This window comes from Trichosurus vulpecula, chromosome 6 (assembly GCF_011100635.1).
Source record: "Trichosurus vulpecula isolate mTriVul1 chromosome 6, mTriVul1.pri, whole genome shotgun sequence".
Lineage (NCBI taxonomy): Eukaryota > Metazoa > Chordata > Mammalia > Diprotodontia > Phalangeridae > Trichosurus > Trichosurus vulpecula.
The window spans coordinates 4004280-4027656 of NC_050578.1; the positions used below are offsets into that span (position 1 = coordinate 4004280).

At 50.7% G+C, this 23377-nt stretch overlaps 1 protein-coding gene and 1 long non-coding RNA gene across 2 annotated transcripts in view; one reads left to right on the forward strand and one right to left on the reverse strand.

Annotated features, from left to right (window-relative positions):
- The first annotated feature begins 6971 nt into the window (after nucleotides 1-6971).
- On the forward strand, nucleotides 6972-8123 carry LOC118853750. Its single transcript, XR_005010685.1, has 2 exons — nucleotides 6972-7238; nucleotides 7575-8123. It is a non-coding gene; the product is annotated as an uncharacterized LOC118853750 (long non-coding RNA).
- An 8285-nt stretch (nucleotides 8124-16408) lies between these two features.
- The window catches only part of TEX15 (testis expressed 15, meiosis and synapsis associated), a 28715-nt gene continuing 21746 nt past the window's right edge, over nucleotides 16409-23377 (reverse strand). Inside the window, exons 8-10 of the mRNA XM_036763302.1 lie at nucleotides 23295-23312; nucleotides 18699-18728; nucleotides 16409-17495 (exon numbers count right to left, since the gene is read on the reverse strand). Coding sequence (XP_036619197.1) covers nucleotides 16409-17495; nucleotides 18699-18728; nucleotides 23295-23312 — 1135 coding nt within the window. The remainder of the gene's footprint in view (nucleotides 17496-18698; nucleotides 18729-23294; nucleotides 23313-23377) is intronic.

Consider the following 23377-nt stretch of genomic DNA (forward strand, 5'->3'; position numbering starts at 1 on the left):
TCCCACAAATACATACAGGGCCATGGGAAAGATGGACTCAAACTTAGACTACCATGGTAGTCACAATGAATTCACCTTTATGCTTTATGGCCCAGAAGTCCTTTCTTGAGTCCATAGCCAGAATTCCTCTATGGCACAAGGTGTCATACTCCCTCCATAGGTAATCATCTTTCGATATCCATTTGTCCTTCCTGTATCACTCTTCTTGTATGGCAAGTGTTGTTTCCTACTGATCTCAGGTAGTCTTTGTAATCTCAGCTAGAAAGACTTGGTGCTGCTGGTCCAATCTTTCTGATGACATGGTCAATTGGAAGAGAGAGAGAGAGAAACTTTTCTCCCTGCTCTTCCCAAGAACAATTCCCTTTCAGGGACCTAGCTGCAGCTCTCACAATGGAATCCCCCAGCTCCTGAACTTAGAGCCTGTCACTGCTAGCTTGGCCCCCGGCTAGAAAGGCTGCTATTTTTATACATAGGCTGACAGGTGTGTCTGATTCTTTCAGCCAATCAAAAGAAGTTCCCTGTAGGGAGTCATCTATCTTTATCCAATGGCCAAATCTGCACAATGCTCTGAAATGATTAATGATTTATTCATACTTTATGGGGGAGGTATAGAGGCAGCAGAGTACAGGGGACAGAAAGCTGTCCTCAAAGCCAGGAAGACCCAGGTTCAAATCTAGCCTCTGACACATATTACCTATGTGACCCTGGAAAAGTCACTTTGCTGCCTTAGTTAACTCATTTGCAAAATGGGGATAATAATGGCTCTTACCCTACAGGGCTGTTGTGAGGATTGAATGAGGTCATGTATGTTCAGCTCTTTGCAAACTCTCAAGCAATACAAAATTCTATTATCATCAGATGAGTATTTAAAAAGAACATGGAAGGTTGTCAAACATGATGCAACCAGGGAGGGAGGCCCCTAGCATTTGCAGATCTTTATGAAGAAAGGCTTCATACAGAAAATCATGCTTGAGCTGCATCTTGAAGGAAGAGAAGTCTTTGAGGCAAAGTAGATTCTCCAACATAGAATCCCCAATGTGGGGGACATCCAGAGGTGGCTGGGTGACTCAGTTGTGGAATGAGGGAGAGTGAGAGGTCATGGATAATTCCAAGCTTGTGAGCCTGGGACATTGCATGAATCAGGAAATTTCAGAAAATGGGTAGAATTGGGGGGGGAGGGGAAGACGTAACTTCTCCTGTGGATGTGCTGAGTTTATGATGACTCTGGGATATCCAGCTAGAAATGCCCTTGGTGATGCAGGGCTGGAGCTCAGGGAAGAGCCTGGGAGTCATCTGCATGGAGACGGAATTGATCATTCATTTATGAAATGGGGGTAGGCACACCCAGTTCTGTGGGTACTCCCTGCAAAGACCCTGATTGGCAGTGGAAAACTGGGCAGCAGTCACAGTTTAATTAAACAGAGGCTGTGGGGGCAAAAAGCCCGTAAAGGCAGAGACAAGTAGGGAAAGAGGGACAGAGGCAGGAAGAGTGGTGAAGGAAGGCAGGCAGCATGGGGAGAGGATGCGGAGTGGGGCGGAGAGAGGCGGAGAGTAGCGCTCAAGTAGGGAATCATGGGTTAGATTTGAGAGTCCCCAGTGGAGAGGGGACGTTGTGGATGCTCAGGGGGAGGGGGGGCAGGGATTTGAAGTCTCATTTTTATAGGGCTTTTGGGAGAAACAGACCAACTCTTATCTGTGCCCCTTGGTCTCAGTTCATTAACATATGCAAATCATCGCAACGTCTGCAAAACTGAAGTTGTCATCTGCAGGTTTTCAGCACCTCTTGATGTCCCACAGCTGTGGAGATGTAGGTTTTGTCTGGGATTCACACGAATTGCAGGCCAGAAACCTCGACAAACCATGCTTAGATGGTTTCCCCTGCTTCTGCACATCCCAGGATGTGAATTCTGATTGACACATAATACAATTTGTACACTGTGCTCCACTGACCTTTGGGATGGTTTGTATGTGACTTCCAGATTCCCCTGTGCAATGTGCTTTCTTGCTATTATCTCTTTATGCTGGCAACTTATAAAACTTACTATATTGACCAGAACAGTGGTCAGGGGGACCAGAGCAAGATATGATTTTAACGCAAAAATTATTAAACACAGGAGAGATAGAGAAGAGGAGAGGAGAGGGCAGGGGAGAGGAGGGGGGACGGGAGAGGGGAGGGGAGAGGACAGGACATGGTCAATTGGAAGAGAGGAGATGGGAGGGGAGGGGAGAGGACAGGACATGGTCAATTGGAGGAGAGGGGAGGGGAGGAGAGGGGAGAGGAGGGGAGGAGAGGAGAGGGGAGTAGAGGAGAGGAGGCCTAGAATAGAGCCTTGGAGAACCACCATAGTCAAGGGGATGCTATGTGGACAGTGAATCAACAAAGACTGAGAAAGAATAGTGAGCCAGGTAGAAGAATGCAGAGAAAGTGGTGTTCCAGCAAACTAGAGAAGAGGGGAACCAGACAGCATGATCCAGTGAGCAGAGAGCCTAGGAAGGATCAGGACTATGAGAAGACCATCAGACTTGGTAATTAAGAGATCACTGCTAAGTTCAGAGTGAGCGGTTTTCAGCTGAATGGCGAGGAGAGGAAGAACTGGAGGCTTTTTCAAGAAAACACCTTTGCTTCCCCTCTCCTCAATCAGCAGCCTAGAAGCCAGGAAGGATCCCTAACAATGTCAAGAGACAGAGCTTCCTGGACACTGCACGGCAGCTGGCAACCCACAGCCCCATCTGGATGTACTTTCAGGAGCACTGTGCCCCATCTCTATCAAGCAGGAGACTCCAGCAGTGGCACACAGTGGGGTTTGATTCATCTCACCTGGACCATTAAGGCTCATGTAGGGGTTTTGTCGTTTCCTCCTTTCTAGTGTGGATGCTCGTTCACGAAGGAATGAATGAAGAAGCCTTTACTAAACACTTACTTTGTACACAGCATGGTTAAGCACTGGGGATACAAATAGAAAAGGAGCTAGCCCTTGCTTCAGTTTGCGCTGAGATTGGGGGATACAACACAAAAGGGAAAGCTCCACTTCTGGGTATGCCCTAAGGGGCAGCTGGGGGGGGGGGCAGGGAGGGCGACGCTTGGGGGCCTTCAGTTACCAGTAGCTCAGAGGACTGTGCTGGGGGACTGAAGGGCAGAGTCCAGTGGTCCTCCATCTCACTGGAAGGAAAGAAGCTACTGGTTCCCATCATTTGAGGTCCAGGGGAAACAGTCTCAGGTTAAAGGCGGAAGGCTCTCAGTGGGGCAGAGGTTGGTAGAGTGGCCCAAGGGGTGGTGGGTCTTCCTGCTATGATGCCAGGGGAGGGAAGGGTGTGGGTGGAGAGACCTGACTTACTGCATAATCACTCACTGGAGACGCTGTGTCAAATATAGGAGTTGAAATGGGTAGGAGAAAGTGATTAAGTGTCCTTTCCATTTTAAATGCTAGAATTTACACGCCCTCTTCATTCAAATTGCTGCAGTAAGTGATCTCTCCGTCACCCAGGTTCCAAGCCTCCCCATCATCCTTGACTCAGTCTTGTCCCTCACCTCCCATGTTCAATCAGACTCATCAGTGTATTGGGAATCAAGATGGGCTCTGAGCACTTATGGAGAGTTTGGCCTTTGTTTCCTCGATTAAATTAGGAGTCCTTGGCGACCTCCTTGCCTCAAGGGAAAGTCTAGTTTACATGGGTTTGAGTGACGTTTGTGACATCAGAGGCTTTTAGACCACATGGGTTTAAGTCGCATTTTTTTGTGACGATTTTAGGTCACGTGGGTGAGTCACACTTGACCCTGAACAAGACATATAAACCCAGTTGTTTTTCTCTTTTGGAGCTCTGAGCCGCAGCAGGAGTGGCGCGACTCTGGGCCAGCCGCTGTTATGAGCTCCCCGGCTTTGATGTCGATGCTTCTCTGGTAACTGTTTATTGTGATTTTGTCAGACAGAAACCTGTCTGTTGATTTGTGCTTATTTGCTGTTTGTATCCGCTCTGAAGCTCAGGGTGCTGGCTGAGTGAATGATATTTGTATGCTGGATTAAAGTAAGCTTGCTAACCCCTTAACGTTGCTTTCCTTAGTAAAGCAGGTCACAAGAACCTGTGCTGGCAGCGTTCTTGTCGTTGGGCTTGTGTTGGTTTTTCACTCCCACGGCAGCTGTTCGTCGGATTGTTGAAACAATTGGTCAGTTCTATCTCCACCGTCTCTCCTCTGTCCATTCCTTCTTTACCCACACAGTGACCCCGTCCAGGCTCTCATCCGCTCGTGCCTGGACATCAGCTTTTTCATTGGTCTCTTGCTTCTGATCTCTCCCTCTCCAGCCTTCGCATAGATATCAAAACCATGTTCTAAAGGCCTCAGATCTGCCCCGTCATCGGCCACCCTACCCCCTTCCCCACAGTCATCAATGGCTTATTGCCTCCGGGACAAAACCCTAACTCCTCAGCCTGGCTCCCTCCACCATCTGGCTCCTGCCCACCTTTCCTGACTTCTTGTTACTCCATTCACCACACACTTTTTTTTTGAGGGGTAAGGCAGGGCAATTGGGGTTAAGTAACTTGGCCAGGGTCAAAGAGCTAGTGTGTCGAGTGTCTGAGGCTGCATTTGAACTCGGGTCCTCCTGACCCCAGGGCCGGTGCTCCGCTCACTGCGCCACCTAGCTGCCCCCCACCGCTCACTTCTGCAGCTGAAGTGGTTTACCCTTCCCTAAACCAAACATTTCCTGTTACCGTCCCCTTGCCCCAAACCTTCCCCTTCATCACCTCCACGAGAATCCTTAACTGCTCCAAAGCACAGCGCCGGTGACACCTGCTGATGTCTCTGGCCGCTACTGCTCTTTCCAAACCTAAAGGTACTTTGTATTTACTTGGGTTTATCTGCGATGTGTCCCTCCGGCAGAAGGTAAGCTCCTCGAGGATGGGACAGGACCGTCATTTTTGTCTTGGCCTCCCGGTGCCCGGCACATGGGAAGCATTGCTAAAGATCTGGTCTGGACTTTCGGGATGGGAGATGCGCTGCCCAAGTGCCCAGACACAGGCCACCCAGGATGACGAACATAGGGATGGTGTGATATCAATTAAGTTGGGACTATTTTATTTTTTTACTGTTTTAGAATGATAAATTAATTGTCTTTGATTGAGCCATACTAGGTGCAAAGCCCTAGGCCCAAACCCCCATCTACTAGGTGCTAAGCCTATGTTGGCGTGAAGCCCCCAGGGTCCTAAGGGGAGTTGCCAATAGTAGGAGCCTGAGTTCTGGTCGCCCAGATGACGTTTGATGACGGCTAAAGAGTGTATAAAAAGAGAGAACAGAGCTATCTGTGGGGGCTCTCACTCTTGGAGGTGTGCTGATGTGGAGACTCTGGGCAGCTGTAGTTAAGAGCCCCGCAGCTTGTAAACCGCATGTTGGGACTTTGTTAAACTCTGGTAACTATGCATTGAGGTTTTAATCAGACAAGGTCTGTCTGTTGATGTTTGTAATTTGTATTTGCTCTGAAGCTCAGGGTGCTGGCTTTTCCCCTGAGCTGAGTAAGTGATATTTGTATGCTGGATTAAATAAGATTGTTAACCCCTTAACGCTGCTATCCTTAGTAAAGCAGATCAAAAGGACCTGGGCTTGCAGCGTTCAGCAAGCTGGTTGTTGTTGGTTTTTCACCCCCACAGCCGCTGCTAGCCGGACTGTTGCAACAGATGGCTAACAGCAGATAGCATGTGTCAGGGGGTATAGTGGGGAGGCTTATGAGCCTTGAACGGTGTGCTAAAGAGTTCGTCTTTATTTCAGATAATTGAGCATTGAACACTTTGGGCCACGGGAGGAAGTAAGGAAAGAAGTGGGGTTTTTTGGTGGTGGCGGCGGAAGGCTAACTCCATATATTTTTACTTTGTTAAATATTTCCCATGTACACGTTAAAATTTTTAACATTCATTTTTTAAAATTTTGAGTTCCAAATTCTGTCGTTCCTGCTCCTTCTCTAGCCATTGAGAAGGCAAGCAAAGATAACTGTATACCCGTTGAGATCATACAAAACAAAATAGGCATTTCTTAAATGCCTACTATACGCGAGGCACTGCTAAGAGCTTTACATATCTGATCTCATTTGATCCTAATAACGGCTCTGGGAGGCAGGTGCTGCTATTATCAATTTACAGTTGTGGAAACTGAGGCAAAGAGAGGTTAAAGTGGCTGGCCCCATCACACAGCATATGCCAGAGGCTCCTGAATCGGTCCCCTCTGCTGTACTAGGCTGTCTCTGGGATTGTCTCCATGCCATGGCCAGCCATGGCCAAACCCTGCTGCCAGCACACCAGCCATTAGCCTCTCTGCCCTTCCCCAGTGGGACTCTGGACTCTGCCGTGTCCCCTGGCTCATCTCACATTATCCAAACAGGTCTGGCCCTCTCTCCCCTCAGGACTCTCCTACTTTCCAGCTCCCATCTGTGTGCTGTCTTTCCTCATTAGAAGGCCCCCTGAGCGCAGAGCAAGTACCCAGAGGTACTTGGATGGGGGCCTGGGTGGTGTGGAGAGGCTCAGCCCATGGGCAAAAAAGAAATGAAGGGACCCTATGGAAAAGGGAGGTGTTGGGGGAGGCTGAGTTAGAAATGCCTTTGGAGCGTGGGCAGAGGAGCCTGGAGATGGAGATGTGGGAGCCATCCCCACTGAGGGGATAAACCTTGGGAGAGGGATCTCCAAGAGTGAAAACAGAAGAGAAAGGAAGGGGAAGGGGAGGGAGGGAGAATCTGCCAAAGGCCAGAAGAGACGCGATGAGGAGGTATGCTCCTCTGTAGCCAGGGGGCGGAGATGATGGGAGAGGGCAGGGGTGCCGTGCTGGGGGCTGGACCTGGACTCACTTCAAGTCTTGCCTCAGACTCTTACTGGCTATGCAACCGAGGGTGTGCTGGTAAATGTATAACCACCAGCTCTCCAGAAAAGAAAATACGTACACAACAGTTTCCTCGGCACAACCTTTTCTCCTTGGCTTTTTTAGGTCTAGACAGTCAACAAAGTGATAAGGAAGTCTTGATTCATGGATTTCTGAGTTGTAAATGCTCCTATAGCAAACAGGACACTCAGCAAGAGACTACCCAGTCCCAGCACCAGCCTGCCTGCTCCCTGTGAAACCTCGGGCAGGCAACGAACCATTCTGGGCCTCTACCCCCTTTCTCTGTAAAAGGAAGGAATCAGCCCAATGGAGTCTGAAGGCCCTTCTAGCCCTGAATCTAGGCTTGGCTCCAGCACCACGTCCTCCCAGGGAGAGAAAGAGGGTACGGAGGGTTCAGCTGCCCGGGTGAAGAAGGGGTAGTGATTCCGAGGCCAGCGCAGGGGAGCCAAAGGGCACAAATGAGGAGGAGGAAGGGGAGGGGGAAAAGGAGGAGGAGGAAGAGGAGGAAGGAAAGCAAGCAGGCCAACAGGCAGGCAAGGAGGCCCCACTGCCTTCCAAGGACCCCAGAAAGCACACACAGAACCGCAGACACAGATCACAAGTTTTCTGATTTATTGGTTTTTTCCTTCTCCCGGATTCCAAACTGTTCCCCAATGGGAATTTTCTCTTGCTTATACTTTCTAGCAGAACTTGATTTTGCTTTCTTTTCACTCTGTAGAACAAGAAACATGATGTGGGACAGGAAAAGAACAGCAACCCCGCCCTTAACCTGGGCTGTACTGCTAAGGGACGGCGGGGCTCGCACTCGCACACTGTGCTTTGGAATAAGGGCAAGGACAAAGTAAGACAAATGAAGTGAGAATATGCAAACGCAGGACTTGCGGCAGAGCCTCGATGGACAGGGAAGCAACAGAAGAGAGCGATGTGACGTGCCAGCGTCCGGCGAGCCCCTTCACACTGTTTTCTTGGGGTCTCTTTGTTCTAAAAACATAAAGAAGCGATACCCTCTTTTTATTCTGAAGGGGAAAAAAATAACCAAAACCGGGAGGAGACTTAGGATTCTCAGTCACACTGACCTGTGACCTCCACGTCTGCATCACCCAATCAAAGGGAAGCCCTAACGTTTTTATGTGACTTTGAGAGTTAAGATTATCATGAGCCTTTTACAGAGGTGGAAAGGCCTGCCGGGATTTCTCTGGGCAGTAGAGAAAAAGGATTTTCTATCGCGTCTTAAGAGGTCGGCTTATAAAATGATTTTGTCCTTGTTTCCTTGTCTGGCTAATAGTCTGGGTTTTGCTAAGTGGCTATTTAATGATTAATTATCCTGACCAAGGAGCCTGACCCTGCTTTAATGTTTCATTACTGCTGTGTGCTTATTCCCATCAGTGGTGCTTGCCAGAATGTATGCTTTCCCTTTAGATGTGAATCTGCTGGGAACAGAAGCTGGGGAGGAGGGACCAGGGTTTTTAAACAGAATCTCCTTCCTCACCAGCTCTCAGGATTACTTTTCTCCTGTGGCACAAAAGATGCCAAAGTATGATGCGAGGAGGCATTTGGAAGCTCTGAAAACTTGGGACCAGATTCGGGTAAAGGGAAAAAAAGGGCAGGCTCTTACTATCCTGTTATGAAAGCACAGGGTCAGGTTTGGGAAAAGGTTAAAAAAAGAAAGGACGGGCTCTTGCTATATTGAAAGTTATGGGGGTTGAGTTCTAGCAAAGGGGGAAAAAAAGGACAGGTTCTAGCTGTACTGCTATGTGAAAGCACAGGGTCAGGTTGAGGCAAAGGGAAAAAAAAGACAGGTTCATGCAATACTTAATGCTAGAAGTAGGGGATGACCCTATTTATTCCATTAGGGGGAAATAGGATGGACAAGGGAGGCTCTCTGAGGGCCCACTGGCCACTGCACCTCCAAGGTCACACATACTGTATTACAAGGAGAGGGGGGGAGAGCATTTGGTGATCTTTAAAACCATGAAAAGATGTCTCCGAAGCATAACACGGCGTCCCGTGTCACGGGGTGGATAGAACAAGGTGCCGGCAAGGGGTACTGTCGCCCTCACTCTCTTTGCTCTCCTTTTTTTCCTCTAATGTTTGTTATAAATGTTTTCAAAAGGCCTGTCATCGATGACTGAGAAACAGCACATTGAGTCAGTCTGCCCTGGAAAAGACAGGGCTTGTCTTTAGTGTAATGAGAGCCGTTAGAAATGCTTCAAATCTACAAAGTTACAAAAATAAATCTCTGCTTCGGGGAAATGCTGAGAACACACAAAGCAGGGTCTCTATAATAACAGTGAAACGCGTCACAAGTACAAAGGTCCAAGGTGGTCTTCCCATTAAAGAAAACCATCAAGGCTGGGTGTGTGGGGGGGTACAAAAATACCTATTTGGTGATCCAGTCATCTAAGAAACTTAGAAAGTTCTGACGACTTTGATAAAAAAAGAAGTGCGAGGATTCAGGACGGGCCCCCTGGGCCCTTTTTGGCATTTGTTCTGAAAACAGAAAGCATCCCCTCTTTGATTCTGAAGGGGAATAAAGCGAGGCTGTGGAGGAGACTCCGCATCACACCGATAGATGGTACTTGCTCCTTTCTCGCCGACAGAATGCTTTTATGGTGACTAAGAACCGTTTACAAAGGTGAAGGCCTGCCCGCGGCCCCCTACCCCCACCCCAGTCTCTTAGAGAGCAAGCTCAGCAGAAAAGGTATGGGAAATGAACCTAGCTTTGGAAAACGGTAAAGAAAATGGCTTTTCCTACTGCTTAATGGGTGAAATTCTTGGACTTAAGTGTGCTATGGCTTCTAAATTTAAAACCAAGCTGACATAAGTTGAAAACACATTGAACAAAATCAAAGATAAAACAGAACAAACCAGCAAACACCCCACCGCACCACCCCCAGCCCCCAAACCCTCTGTTCCTGTAGACAGATCCGGGAGTATTTTCAATGTCCATTCTGGAAAGATCCTTGTTGCCAGGGGGCTACGGGGGAAAAAAGAAAACAGAAACAAGAAAACAAACCATGAGATGGGAGTCGCTCAGAGCAAAAGGCATCTCCTGATCCCCTGTTCTCTCCCGCCTTCTCCAGACCCTTTCACTGTATCAACCACGAAGTGCTGCCCCAGGGAGAAAGTGACCCCTCTCCTGATGAGGCCACAGACATGATCCTTTTCAATGACTTTCCCCCCATGGACACGGCCAATTATCACTGTCACTATTAATGAGAAGACAGGTCTAATGTATAGGGAAGGCAGAAAATCTTCCTGGGGGTCAGGGAGTTGGTTTGATGAACACTGTCTGGAGGTAAAGCTTGCCTCCTGCCTCATGCAGAAGGAGACACCGCCAGGCCGTTATTAGGGGAGCTTCTTTTCTGAGCCGGGCACTGTGCTAAGGGCTTCGTACAAATATGGTCTCATGCGATCCTTAACGCCACCCTGGGAGAAAGGGGGCTTCAATCCACACGCCCGTTTTACAGCTGGGGGAGTAGGAGGAGGCAGATGATGGGTGTGGGAGGACAACTATATCGTCAGATGTGGTGAATTCGTTCTACTTAAATATGCTTCTTTGTCACTGGTTGGGAAGGGAGCGTCACTGGGATGTTGTCTGAAAAAAGTGTTAAAAACTTTGAGTTTTCACTGGAAGGCAGCTAAGCAGTGATAGTGAGTACAAGTGGGGGTGGTATGACTCGTCCTGTGCTTTAGGAAAATGACTTCAGTGGGTGAGGGGAGTCATCCAGGCATGAGGTGAGGAGGGCCAGAACCGGCGGACGGCTGTGTGACTGGAAAGAAAGGGGCATCATGGAGAGATGTGGCCAGGGAACGAGACCTGAGCATGGACTGGACGGGCTGGAGCGAGAGAGAGTACGTCTTCTTCCTTCTCCATCCCCTTCTTATCTCTCTCCACTCATGTCAACTGAGAGGCAGCATGACATCGTGGATGGAGTTCTGGACTTGGCATTTGGAAGACTGAGTTTCAAATCTTGCCCCTGCCACTTGTGAGGTGGGTGACCTTGGGGAAGTCTCTTAGCCTCTTCTGTAAAATGAGTCACTTGAAGTTTTGAGCAGTGCTGCCCTGATTCTGGATTTAGGGGACACTGACACTTCTATGAAATTGGACTGTCCTCTCCATGTGCCAGGAATACCCCTCCAATTCACAGAGTGGAAAGGAACCTCAGCAGCCATCTAGTCCAAACAATGCCTGGAAGAGAGCCTCGCCATACTGTCAGACAAGGGCTCAGCCAGCCTCTGCCTCAAGACCTCCCGATACCACCCATTTCATTTACAGTGTGAGCTCTTCTCCTGACGTCAAGCCTCAGCGTGCCTCTTGGCTCCTTTCACCCACAACTCTGACCCTGCCCGCTCTGGGGCCAAACAGAACGGATCTAATGTCTTGTCTATGTCACAGATTTCTCATCCTCCCCTTCTCTTATGTGCCAGTGCCCTTCCCAAAGTGAGCCACCCCAAGCTGACCCTGCCCTCCAGAGGTGACCCAACCAGTGCCCAGCATGGGGGGGCCGTGGTCTCCTCGTCCTGTAAGCTGTGGCGACCACTGCCTCACACTGGCAAGTCACCCAGAGTGTCCAAAGCCCACAGATCCCGCCTCTTCAGACAAATCGCCGTTTAATCACGCCTCCCCATCTCATACAGCTGGTGTCTTTGAACTGAGGTAACGGACTTTACCGTTATTCCTAGTGAATGCTGTCTTATGGATTGGGCCAATGCCCAGCGCTTAGCATGGGGCCAGGCACACAGTAGGTGCTTAATAAACGTTGATTGATTCCGTAGCAGGTTTCAGACTCTTGTGTCTCGGGATCCCTTTCACAAGTGATCTGCCCTCTCTGGCTCTGTGACAGTAGCACCAGCACCATCATCGTCTTTATCGTCATCATCACACTCACAGAAAGCTGTAGGTCACAGCTATGGACAGTGACGATATTAGAAATGGAAACGTCTTGGCATCAGATGACAACAGTTCTGGCTCCTGGGAGCCCGCGGGGGCCTTGGGGAGCCCAGAGCACACTTTGAGAACCTGGGCCGCCGCCTGAGGCGCAGCAGACGCTTCTGAACCCTGACTCTGGGTCTGCAGGGTCTGGGGGTCGTGCATGGACTCGAGGAGACTGATCCACCCACACCTTTGGTTCAGGTCACAGAGACAGCTGGCCAGCGGGCAGTGGGCCCTGAGATTCTGTTACTGTCAGTTAAGGTCTCCAGCTGCTCGAGTTCTGCCAGAATAAAGAGGGGGTTGAGTCTAACTGTGTTTCTCTCCCTGGGAGCACGGCTCAGTATCGGTGTCATCTCGAGTCCAGAGTGGGAAGGGACCCTGAGGGTTATCTTGTTCCAGACCCCTCCTCATACAGCGAAGGAACCTGAGGATCAGGCAGGGCCTCAGACTGGCCGGTGGCCGAGGCACAGTTTCTCTGCCTCCGGGTCCAGCTGCCGTTGCCGGCTCAGGCCACCTTAGACCTGACAGCGTAGCTAGCTAGCAGTTATAAAGCACCTACTATGGGCCAAGCGCTTTGCTAAGCACCAAGAGAACAAAGAGACGTTACTAATACCGCATCAGCCCTGCTCCTGCCCACAAAGATCCTTGGCTTCTCCGGGTAAGTGTGACAGGCAGCCACTTAGCCTGATCCCTGGGGCACACACCCTGGCATTACAAAGGCATTCTGGGCTGTAAGGGAGCCCTACCCAGCTCAGCCCAAATGATTCGAGGTGGTCCCTAAAGGGAGTGGCAATCTGCTGGAAAATCAGAGAAGCCCACAGTTGGGAGGGCCTTGGAGACCACCTTGGGGTCTCCTTCCTTTGAAACATTCTCTAGCTTGTTAGTATCACCTAGAAATGAGCCCTGGCCCACAAGTGCAACCAGAAAAGGGCACAGGACGATGAGACTCTCACTTATGTGAGGCCAGCTGCGTCACCTGCTGACTCCCGCTCGGCAGGCCATCCATCCGTGGATCCGTCCATGCCCATCCGCCTGCGTCTTACAAGCTGCTTCCTGGGCATAGCCACGCACACACTTAGTTTCAGCACCCAACGGCGGGACATTCCTGAACTTCATCTGGTTGGCGTCACCCACTGTTCTGGACCATCAACACCTTTCTGGATTTTGATTATATCATTCAACATACGGAGCTGGTTAATATGCCTTTATCTCCAGGTCCGCTGATAAAATGGCTAAGCACCACAGAGCCGGCCTCAGGTTCCTGGGGCACTGTGCTAGCCGTATCCAAAGCCACCCAGCAACGGCTCTTTGGCATGGTTATTCACCTAACTCTACGGTCATCCAGTCTGTACCTCCCCATGTTGTCTATATAAAATTCCTGCCTGGGGTACTAGGAATTGAGTAAGGCACGGCCTGTGGCAGTCTGCCAACAATGCATTAGTACGGTAATACTGTTAAACAAGGAAACGCGATGGCCAAGAGTGGCCCCTTCCCAATGCTCGGAAACCTTTTTTTTTTAATGGTCTATTATAGAAAGATGCCAGGAATTGACACAGGGCCCAACCAAGCAGAGAATCCGCCTTCATCCTGTTCTTGACGGTGGAGATGACAATACTGGCTCTGGCAATGGCTCCGTCCTCCACAATTTCCAGAGATCGTCGAGGACGGAACAGTAGTCAATCCTGTAGTTCTTCCAAGGCTCGGTGTCATCCGGCCTTAAAAGAATCAGGCGCAGCCAGGAACTTGCTGACCATCTCTTTACGTATTTGGGGGTTTAACCTTCCTGACTTTCTAGTAGTTTGAGCTTCACCGATAGGGACGACGAACGCCAAGCAGCTAAAATCGCTTGGTCCATTGGAAAGAGTAGAGTCTGGGAGTCAGGAAACCCGGTTTAAGTCCCACCTTTTACAGGTACTTGCTGTGTGACCATGAGCTGACCACACCCTCTCTGAGCCTTAGTGAGTTCCTCTGAAAAGACAAAACGGGGCAGTGATAACAGTAACAGTCGTAACAGTAATATGATGCTAGCACTGGTGTCACAAAGTCAGAGGGCAAGTCACCCAAGAACCATGCGCTGTTTGTTACCCACGCAGTGGGGCTTCACCGTTTTATCAATGGACTCGGAGATAATCAGCCGCATACATGCTGAATGATAGAATCAAAATCCCTCGACAACACTGGGGCATCCACCCCCAGAGATGGGCCATCCTCTCACGGCCACACGATGCCTGTCCTTCTCCGCTGGACTCAGACCTGACAGTGTGATCAGAATTTCTGAAAGTTTCCAGCTCTTTGGAGCCTTCGACCCTGGGACGTTCTGTCTTCAGCCTGATGGTACTGATATCTGCCGTCCTGACATCGAGGGCACATACCCTCCTGCCCGATTGACCATCACGGTCCTTCTGCTGGGTGTGGGCGCTGCTTCCCAAGGTTCCTACTTTATCCACTCCTTCTTGATGGCTAGAATCAGGCCCAAGGTAAGGGGCCTCCTCTACTTTCTTTAGATTAAGTTATCAGCAAGGGAGAGGAGAAATTGAGGAGAGAGAGGGAGGGAGGGAGAGGGGGGGGGAGAGAGACAGAGGGAGAGAGAGGAAGGGAGAGAGAGAAAGAGAGAGAGAGAGAGAGAGAGAGATAGATGGAGGGAGAAACAGAAAAATGAGACAGAGAAACAAACAGAGAGAGACAGACGGAGAGACAGAAACAGAGAAACAGGAAAAGTGAGAAAGAGAAACAGAGAGAGAGACAGACAGAGAGAGACAAGAGAGAGCCAGAGAGGGATAGGAACAGAGAGAGAAATGGAGACAGAGAGAGGGACAGAGAGTGAGAAGAGGAGAGGAAGAGAAATAAAGACAGAGAAAAGAAAGACAGAAAAGGAGAGACAGAGACAGAGAGGAAGAGAGAGAAAGACAGAAACAGAGAGGAGGGAGAGACAGAGAAAGAGAGAGGGAGAGAGAGAAAGCGGGGGACTGTGGGGGAGAGAGACAGCAAGAGGCGGAGAAGCAGCCAGATCAAGCCTCTGCCCTCCTCAGCCATCAGAGCGACGCCTCTTTGGGGACCAAGCTGAGGGAGGAGGACATCAGCAGCAATCCCGTCCTCCTGGCCAGAGGCCGACGCACACCGCCCCCACCACCCCCACCCCAGGTTTCTGTCTTTCCGCCAATGCTCCCTGCCAAGTTTCTCCCATCAAGTTCATGGCTTTCCATGCTGGCGCCCATTGTCTTGAGGTCACAGGCTGCGTGATGGCTGTTCATCCTGTGTCCTCTGTGCTTTATGGAGAAGGGGCCACTGATGGGGGTTTGTGGCTGGTGTGGGTCCTGCCCCGTCCCATTGAGACCCAGCGCTCCTGCTCCCCAGGAGGTCCCACTCACTCGCTCACCTCCTTGGCTTCAGATCCCTGGCTTCTCTGGGAGCTTAAGGAGGCCCATGGTCAGAACTGCTGAGGGGATGGTAGTTGCCAGAAAGCCCATGGCTGGTTTTTAAAAGTCTGGCCGGCGTTCTTGTGGTGGCAAAGAACTGGACATTGAGGGGGTGCCCATGCTCAGACCAAACAGTGCCTTGAGGATGGACAAAGGGACAGCGGTCTCAGACAAGCTTGGGGAGACCTTGACAAGGGAGCGAGGCCAGTGGCATTTCTACCAGGCTGACGATGCGGCTGAAAGCCTCTGGTTGAAGCGTGGAAGGCCTCACGACAAAGGAAGCTCACCCCATCTCGGGACACAGACAGCGTGGGACCTTGAGATGCGGGCTGGGGGTGGTCTGGCTGGCCGTGCTGACCCAACAGCACAGATTGTTCTTTCTTTCTTTCAATGGAGGCGGGGCGAGGGGTACTGGGCAAGGGGTAGAGAGGCACCAAGAAAAACAGCCATCGACGCATTTTTTAAAAGGCCTAGGAGAGATCTGAACCAAGGTCCCCAGAAAGCCCACAAGCCAGACTGCTTTGAGGGCAATGGGGCGCATGACGGTCAAGGAGGCTGGAGGCCGACCAGAGGCTAGCTAGTCCTTGTCTCACATGTGGCTCTGAACGGAGGGCACAGATGCGGAAGGCACGTCAGGAAGGTGAGGCTGAACCATAGGGTCTGGGGGCTGCCCCAGGGTGGACTGGTCTGTAATAATAAGGATGATGGCAGGTGCCCCCAGGCATTGCTTCATATGCATATCATCACCTTTTTTTTTTTTTGGAGGAGGGAAGGCAGGGCAATTGGGGTTAAGTGACTTGCCCAAAGTCACACAGCTGGTGTGTGAAGTGTCTGAGGCCGGATTTGAACTCATGTCCTCCTGACTCCAGGGCCGGTGCTCCACTCACTGTGCCACCCAGCTGCCCCATGCATGTCATCACCTTGCCCCCACCCTGGGCAGCTGGGGTGGGGCTCACTCTCCCCCTTTTACAGATAAAGAAACAGAGGCAGGCAAACACAGAACCTGAGGCCCAGAGTCAAGAAGAAGGCCTCGGTCCCGGCGTCTCCCAGAGCAGGCCAGGATCCCTCCCCCCTGGACAATGCTTTGGGACAGAAGCACGCAGCCAGGGCTGACCCCTGCTAGTCTCTCCAGCGGAGAAGAGGATGCTCCCGGGATGTTCTCCCAAGCACCCTTCACCTGTGGGCACTGCTCCCTTCTCATCAGGATCGAGCCCGGCCGGCCAGGAGCCCACAAGCCTCTCGAACCCTTCCCGGTCCCTTGAGGTACTCACCGCACTTGCAGGTGACTCCTGGAATCGAGCCTGGGCGAGGAGGGCAGGTGTAGGGGCCATGTGGCGAGGCCTGGCTGGCTGCACAGGGGGCAGCGGGGCACGGGAGGGGTCCGTGGGAGGCGCAAAAGCTGAGCCCCTGCCCGGGCAGCAGTGGCTCTCCTAAGTCGCTCCTCGGGGGGTCCCTGGGGCCCAAGCAGCCGAGCAGATTGGCGGGCATGTGGTAAACAGGGGCCACGGCCGCAGCTGCAGGGAGGGGCTGGCCCTCGAGTGGCGTCATCCCTTGGTAGGTCTGGGTGGCGGAGCTGCTGCCGCTGTTGCACAAATGATAGACGCACCATGAAGAACAAGGGTACAGGGGATTGCAAGTGTGGCCCCAGGCCTGGGACCCCTGGCGGGTTCTTGAGGGGTGGCCGTTCCAGCAGCCCCCAGAGGCTGGCACAAAGACCCCCGGCACGTCCTCAGGCTGCTGCTGCAGAGAGAAGGACCCCGGGGCCGCCTGGTTGGGGGGCTCAGCCCTTGGACCTGGCTGGGGGGGAGCGGCTGGGCCAGGACAGGTGGGATGTAGGACCACGGCCACGTGGCTCGGGAGGATCACACTCAGGGGCTGGATGCCGTTAGCGCCATCCAGGAGCATCTCGCGGTCTGCACAAACAAAGCCCAAGTCCTTTGCCGCTGCAGCAGAATGGAGATTGTCTTCACTGTGGAAGCTGGCACGTGCTGCAAAGCGCGTGGCCTGGAGGGCATCCGCTCCAGTCTGGGAAGGGAGGCCTCGAGCGCTGGGCAGGGTCCCCTCAGACCAGCTTCTCTTCCTTAGGCCTCTTCCTCTCATCCCCTTGGGGCTCCCCTGTGGCCCAGCTGTAACTCTGACAGTCGGGGGGCTGTCCTCAGTGAGGCTCCGCAGCAGAAGCAGGCAGCTGGGCCCTGGAGACCCCTGCCCGGGCACATCTGGGGACTGCTTCCTGGTCTGGCTCAGGCCGGGCGGGGGGATGAGGTCCAGAGGATCTGCTGTCTTCTCCCTGGAAGTGGAAGACCTTGAGACGGAGGGTTCCCCGAGGGTCATACGGCCCACCACACACACACACACACACACACACACATACACGATACACACGACACACTCATGCCATGCACACAGACATTCGCCATACACACACAAACATAAACACTGAGAGGTGGCCAGTGGGAAGGACAAAGATTCCCTGGACAACACCACAGTGTCCACAGCAGGGCTGGATTGGGAACGGAGGCCGGGCCTGTCCCACACCTGCAAATTCAGGGCCCCTCACCCTGTGTCAGCCCCACTGAGAACTGGGGTGGGGGTGGGGCCCAGGCCAGGACCAAAAGAACAGGTCTGGTTCAGCAGAGGACAGGAACACGTGGCTGGGGCGTGGGCGTGGGGGTGGATTGAGGGTGGGGTTCGGGGCAATGTGCTGGAGATGTGGCCCATGTCCCTGCCCTCTGACTGGGGGGTCACATAGCCCCTGGGAGGTCAGGATTCCCTAGCCCTCCTCAAACAGCCTGGCCCACCCATCCCCTGCCACCCTGTAGTATCTGAACAAAGGGTCCTCTCTCCTCTCATTCTCCAAGGAATGTGAATTTGTAATAGAAACAGCCTCTGGAACAAGATCCCCACTGTCCTCTGTTCTAGGGGGACCCCACCTTCCAGCACCCTGAGACCACTGTGGGCGTAAAGCTGGGATGGGATGGGGGCCAGGGATCATTCAAACCCCCTTATCTTACAAATGAGGGAACTGAGGCAAAGGGGGTGCGCTGTGATGTGCCCAGATGCACACAGACCAGGCAGGAGAGCCAGGTAGTCAAATCTGAAGCGGACACAGAAACCACAACCCAAGGAGAGGAGGGGGACGATGCCACAGAACGATCATTTGAAACAACTGGGGATCTTTAGTATGACCTGACCACGGGGAACGAGAGGCCTCTGGTTTGTAGGGCCAGAATGTGGGAAGGGGCTTGAATTGACCCTCTCTGACCAGAGGGCAGGAAGAGACCATTTAAAAAGTACAATGGGCCACTTGGGCAGAAAGTGAGCTCCCTGTTCTGGAGGCATGTGAGCAGAAGCTGGATGACCAGCGGCTGTCCTTGCTGGAGGAGGGATTCTTGCAGGTGCGGCGGAGGGAGGCTGGTTAGGAAAACCTTAGTTTGAGGTCTGTCTCTGGCAAAGTTGGCTTTGTCGCTCGTACCTCCCATCCTGGGCCGGCCCCTCAGGCTCCCTGGCTTTCTCGACGTCCCTTGTGAGATCATCCGTCTGCGGGGAGACCAGAAATCGAGCGGGTTACGATGGTGATGCCCTTTTGGCAAGTGCTGCTTTCATATCAGCCCCTGACACCCCTGCATCCCACCGCCCCAGCACTCATCCCCTCTGGACCCACCACCCCCGCATCATTCTCAGCTTCCCAATGTCCCTCACACGCGCCCCCTCTGCTGACCGGCTGGAACCCGCTGACCTGTCCTTCACAATGGGCTTCTAGTCGGTCACTCCACTGCAGCCATTCTCCCTCCTTTCACTCCAAATTCCTCTCTTTGTCCCCCAAACCCCTTCCCAAGGCGGCTCCAATCCTTTCACAGCTTTTGAAACTTTACTCCCTGCTCTCTGAATACAATGCATCATCTCTCATCACCATGCTTTGCACAGGCTGTGCCCCCTACCCGGAACGCCCTCCCTCTTCACCTCCGCCTCACGGCTTCCCTGGCTTCCTCCAAGACTCCGGGCCCAGGCCCTTGCAGCTGCTCCTGCTTTTCCCTTTATTACCGTGTCTTTTGTACATCTGAAATAGGCACATTTTCTCCATCACAAAGCAGATTCCTTGAGAGCAGGGGCTGTTGTCTGCATTGCCCTGCCCCTGGCACTTAGCCCTGGCACATGAATAATGGTGACTGCTGGAGTCAACGAGTCCGGTCTGGTGACGCCTAGGGTACAACCCCCTTTTCTCATAATCATGGTTTTAAAGGCACAGAATAAAATACAGAGGATTACACAGAAAACTCATTCTAGTGAAACACAGTTAACCACAAAATGCGCGGAGTCGGGTCAGGAATCTCCACCTCAGAGGGCCCTGAAGCACCTTCTCTATTCACAGCGGACTCCAGCCTCAGCATCTGTGCCACCCGCCCTTCGCCTCCCTCACACCATCCCTCTAGCCAGAACCTCCCGAGCCCCTCGTGGGCCTTGCCGAGCTGCCCGGGGCTCATGCTCTCCGTGGGACTGATTCGAGTGCTGAGGTCCCACGAGAGGACCGGCCAAGTTGCGGCAGCAGGCTTCTCGGCTGATGGTCTGCAACGGGGAGGCATTCTCCTGCAGGCACATAGTTACCAAGTGACACGGAGCTATCCTGCCACCAACTCAAACTCAGCTCGTCTTTTTTTGTTGTGTGTGTGGGGGGGGGGGGGCTCTCTCTCTTTGCGGCCCCGCCATGCACCCAGTCTGACAGGTCCACAGGCTGGGGGTTACTTCTTTTTTTGTTACTCTGACACTTAGGAAGTCTTAGTGTTTCCACGTCAAAGAACAATAAAAAAGTGGTACATGCAGCTACAAACGTTGGTTTCAAAGTTACCCTGCCGTTCTGAGTTCCCCGAGACCTGGCTCCTGCTACCACGGTGCCCTCATCAGCAGCCGCCTCTCGAGACAGTCTGCCTGGGCCTCCACTCAAACGCCCTCAACGACTCCCCCTTGCACCTCGGTGTTCTAGATTCTCCAACATTTCGGCCTTATCGTAGTACCCACCCTCTCTGTATCCCATGCTCTATTTCCAACCCTACCCTCACACCAGAGCTGGTCTGCCAACATCACTAAGAGCCTACCAGGTATGTCAAACACATACAAAACATCTTTTACCTTTTTAAAATTTTTATTACTAAATGTTAAATAAATTAATAAAATAAATTATTAGAAATATAAAATAATGTTACATAACATATAATATCATATATTAATGACAATAAGAAATGAAAACAAAAGTAAATAAAAATAATAAAAATAACTAAAATAAAAATTTAAATATTAAAATTTTATTTTAGGTTGCAAATTCTCTCCTTCCCTTCACCCCCCAACCACCAAGAAAGAATTAAATATTCATTTGATTGTCACCTGGGTGAGGGGGGGAAGGAGGGCAGGGCTTTAGAAAGAGATGGTATTGAGCAGAGATCACTAGGAGTGAGTCCACTCCAACCTTACCAGCTGCTTCTTCTTTGTAAAGAGGGAGGGAAACAGAGAGAAGAAAAGTCATGAAAAAGAGAGGAGAGAGAAAAATACAAAATCAGCCGCTTTAACTGAGTATAAATGGGGCAGATTCACTCATGTAATGGAAGAGGAAAGCAGAAGAGAAGGAGAAAAGGGCAATCATGAGACGCATGTAAGGGCCTGCCATGTGCTGATTAACAAGGAGCTCGGGCGTTAGCAGAATCTAACTATCTACATTCTGGACCAGAAACACACGTGAGCAACAACAGACGCAGAGTTAAAATAAGGATGGAGGAGAATCTGTTATTTTTCAGTAGAAATTAAAAAAAAAGCAGGGGTAGCAGAAGCAGAAACAGCAAAAAGAGACTGATTAAAAGAGATAAACAGGGAAATGACTTTATGATTAAAGGCAATGAACTAGTATCGATATTCAATGTGCAGTCCCCAAATAGTCTGATATCCAAACACTTACAGGAAAAAACAAACAGGTTAAAGGGAGAAATAGACACTAAAACTGTAATATTTCAGGACCTCGACAGGCCCCTTTTAGATCTAGACAAGTGATGTACGTACAGTGCTTTGCAAACCCTAAAGTGCTATATGAATACTTTGTTATTATTAACTTGTTTCGGTCATGCCTGACTCTTTGTGGCTCCACTTGGGGTTTTCCTGACAAAGATACTGGAGTGGCCTGCCACTCTTCTCTCCAGCTCATTTTACAGAGGAGGAAACTGAGGCAGAGGTAAGTGACTGGCCCAGGGTCACACGGCTAATGCGTGTCTGAGGCCACATTTCACCTCAGGAGGATGGTGCCACCTAGCGGCCGTATACATGCTAGTTATTATTATTGATAGGAATCTAAAACAATAACGAGAAATAAATTAAGGGCTTGAATAGAATTTTTAAAGCTAGAAACAATAAATCTCGGGTGATTACTCAATAGAGTTCATTACTGAACAGAAAGAAGTATGCTCAGCTACGCGTGGAACCTTGACAAAAATCAGTAATAGATCAGAGCATAAGAGACTCAGGAAAATGCAGAAATATTAATCCAGAAGCGTTGGAGGTCAAAGAACAAGTCACAGGAACCACCATCAAAAACACTGAGACAGCAAATGTTGGGGATGTCGCCAAAGCGGGTCTCAGGGGACATTTTTAATCTCTAAACATGTTCCTCAACAAAAGAGAGAAACAAAAGATCAATGAACTGAACGTGCAAAAAAAAGAAAAAACCAATTAAAAAAACCCTGCAGACAGTGACGCAGAAATTCTGAAAGTCAAGTAAGAGATTAACAAAATCTAAAACCTCGTTTCACAAATAGTTAAAACGAGAGATTTTTGGGGGAAAGAATCAATAGACTAAAACTGAAGTGGAAAATCAGATTACCAATAGCAAAGTGAAAAAGAATTTACAATGAATGAAAAAAGGAAAAGAATAAGAAGGTATTTTGCTCAATTATATGCCAATTAAACTGACACCTTAATGGATGCATATATTTACAATAAAATAAAATACCCAGATTAAAGATCAAGAAACAGAGAGGTTAAATAACCCAAGCTATAAAGGAACTCCTCGAATGAATTAAGATCTTAGGATCACGGAGACTTTTTAAACTGCTCCATCTGCGTTCTCTGTTCCTTTGGCATGCAGCCCTGTCTTTCCGGTCTCCCAAACTCTGTCATCTCCGAGTTCACATTCTCCCTCTGACCCTAGCTGCCTCATCAGTTGCTAGATCTCGGGGGTGCAGATCCCCAGCATCTCTTCTCTGCATCCACAAGGCCGTGATCTTAGCTGAAGCCCACCTCGTGCCCTCTCTCCCGCCCTGTGGCAGCAGCCTCACTGGTCTCCATACGCCCGTCAAAGGTTGTTGCTCAGGCTCAGGGGTGACCACGTCAGTCCTGAGTTAGTTCATAAACTTGGGTGACTCCCTCTTGGCTCCACAGTCCAGTACGCATTCCTGCCTGGCTTTCGCAACCTAAACCCATCCTACATTTTCCAGCCTCCTCATGCCATCAGGTCTCTATTAGTGCGAATAATCCGTCCCTCAAAGCAGTTACATACTTGAATTCATACTATTCAAAGTTATAATTACGTAAAAGATGGGAACTGGTTCCAGTCCCGTGGAAAAGGACAATCATGCACCCACATCAAGGGAGTTGTCATTCACACATCTGGACCCAGCCATACATTCTTCTCCCTCCTCCCTAGCACAGGACAGGAATATTGGCCTTCTGGCCCGTCCTCCCACCAGTCCCTCCATCTCCACCTGGCTTTACTCGGGCATCAGGGAAGGCTTTCTCCCCCTGGTTGCCTTTGAGACCCACAACACGAGGTCTTTGCTGTTCCCAGTGGGCCCCTGCAAACTGTACATTTATTGCAGATATGTTCTGAATATACTCTTCCATCTTTGTGTTTTCTCTCCTGATAGACCTTAAGTAAGCTCCTCGGGGGCAGGGGTGGCAACGTTTTGGTTTTCTCGTCTCCTTGGTGCAGAGTACGTCCTGACTAAATATCTCTGGACCGAGTCACTGACACAAGAAACTGCCAATTCAATGGAACAGCTGTGAAACCAGCTTTTTGGCGACAGTCTGAGTCCGGACCTAAATGCATCTCAACAGGGCGGGTCTTGACAAGCTAGACAAGAACCGGTGAGAGGTATAAAAATGGCAGTTTTTAAAAATTAAGTAGGCCATTACGCC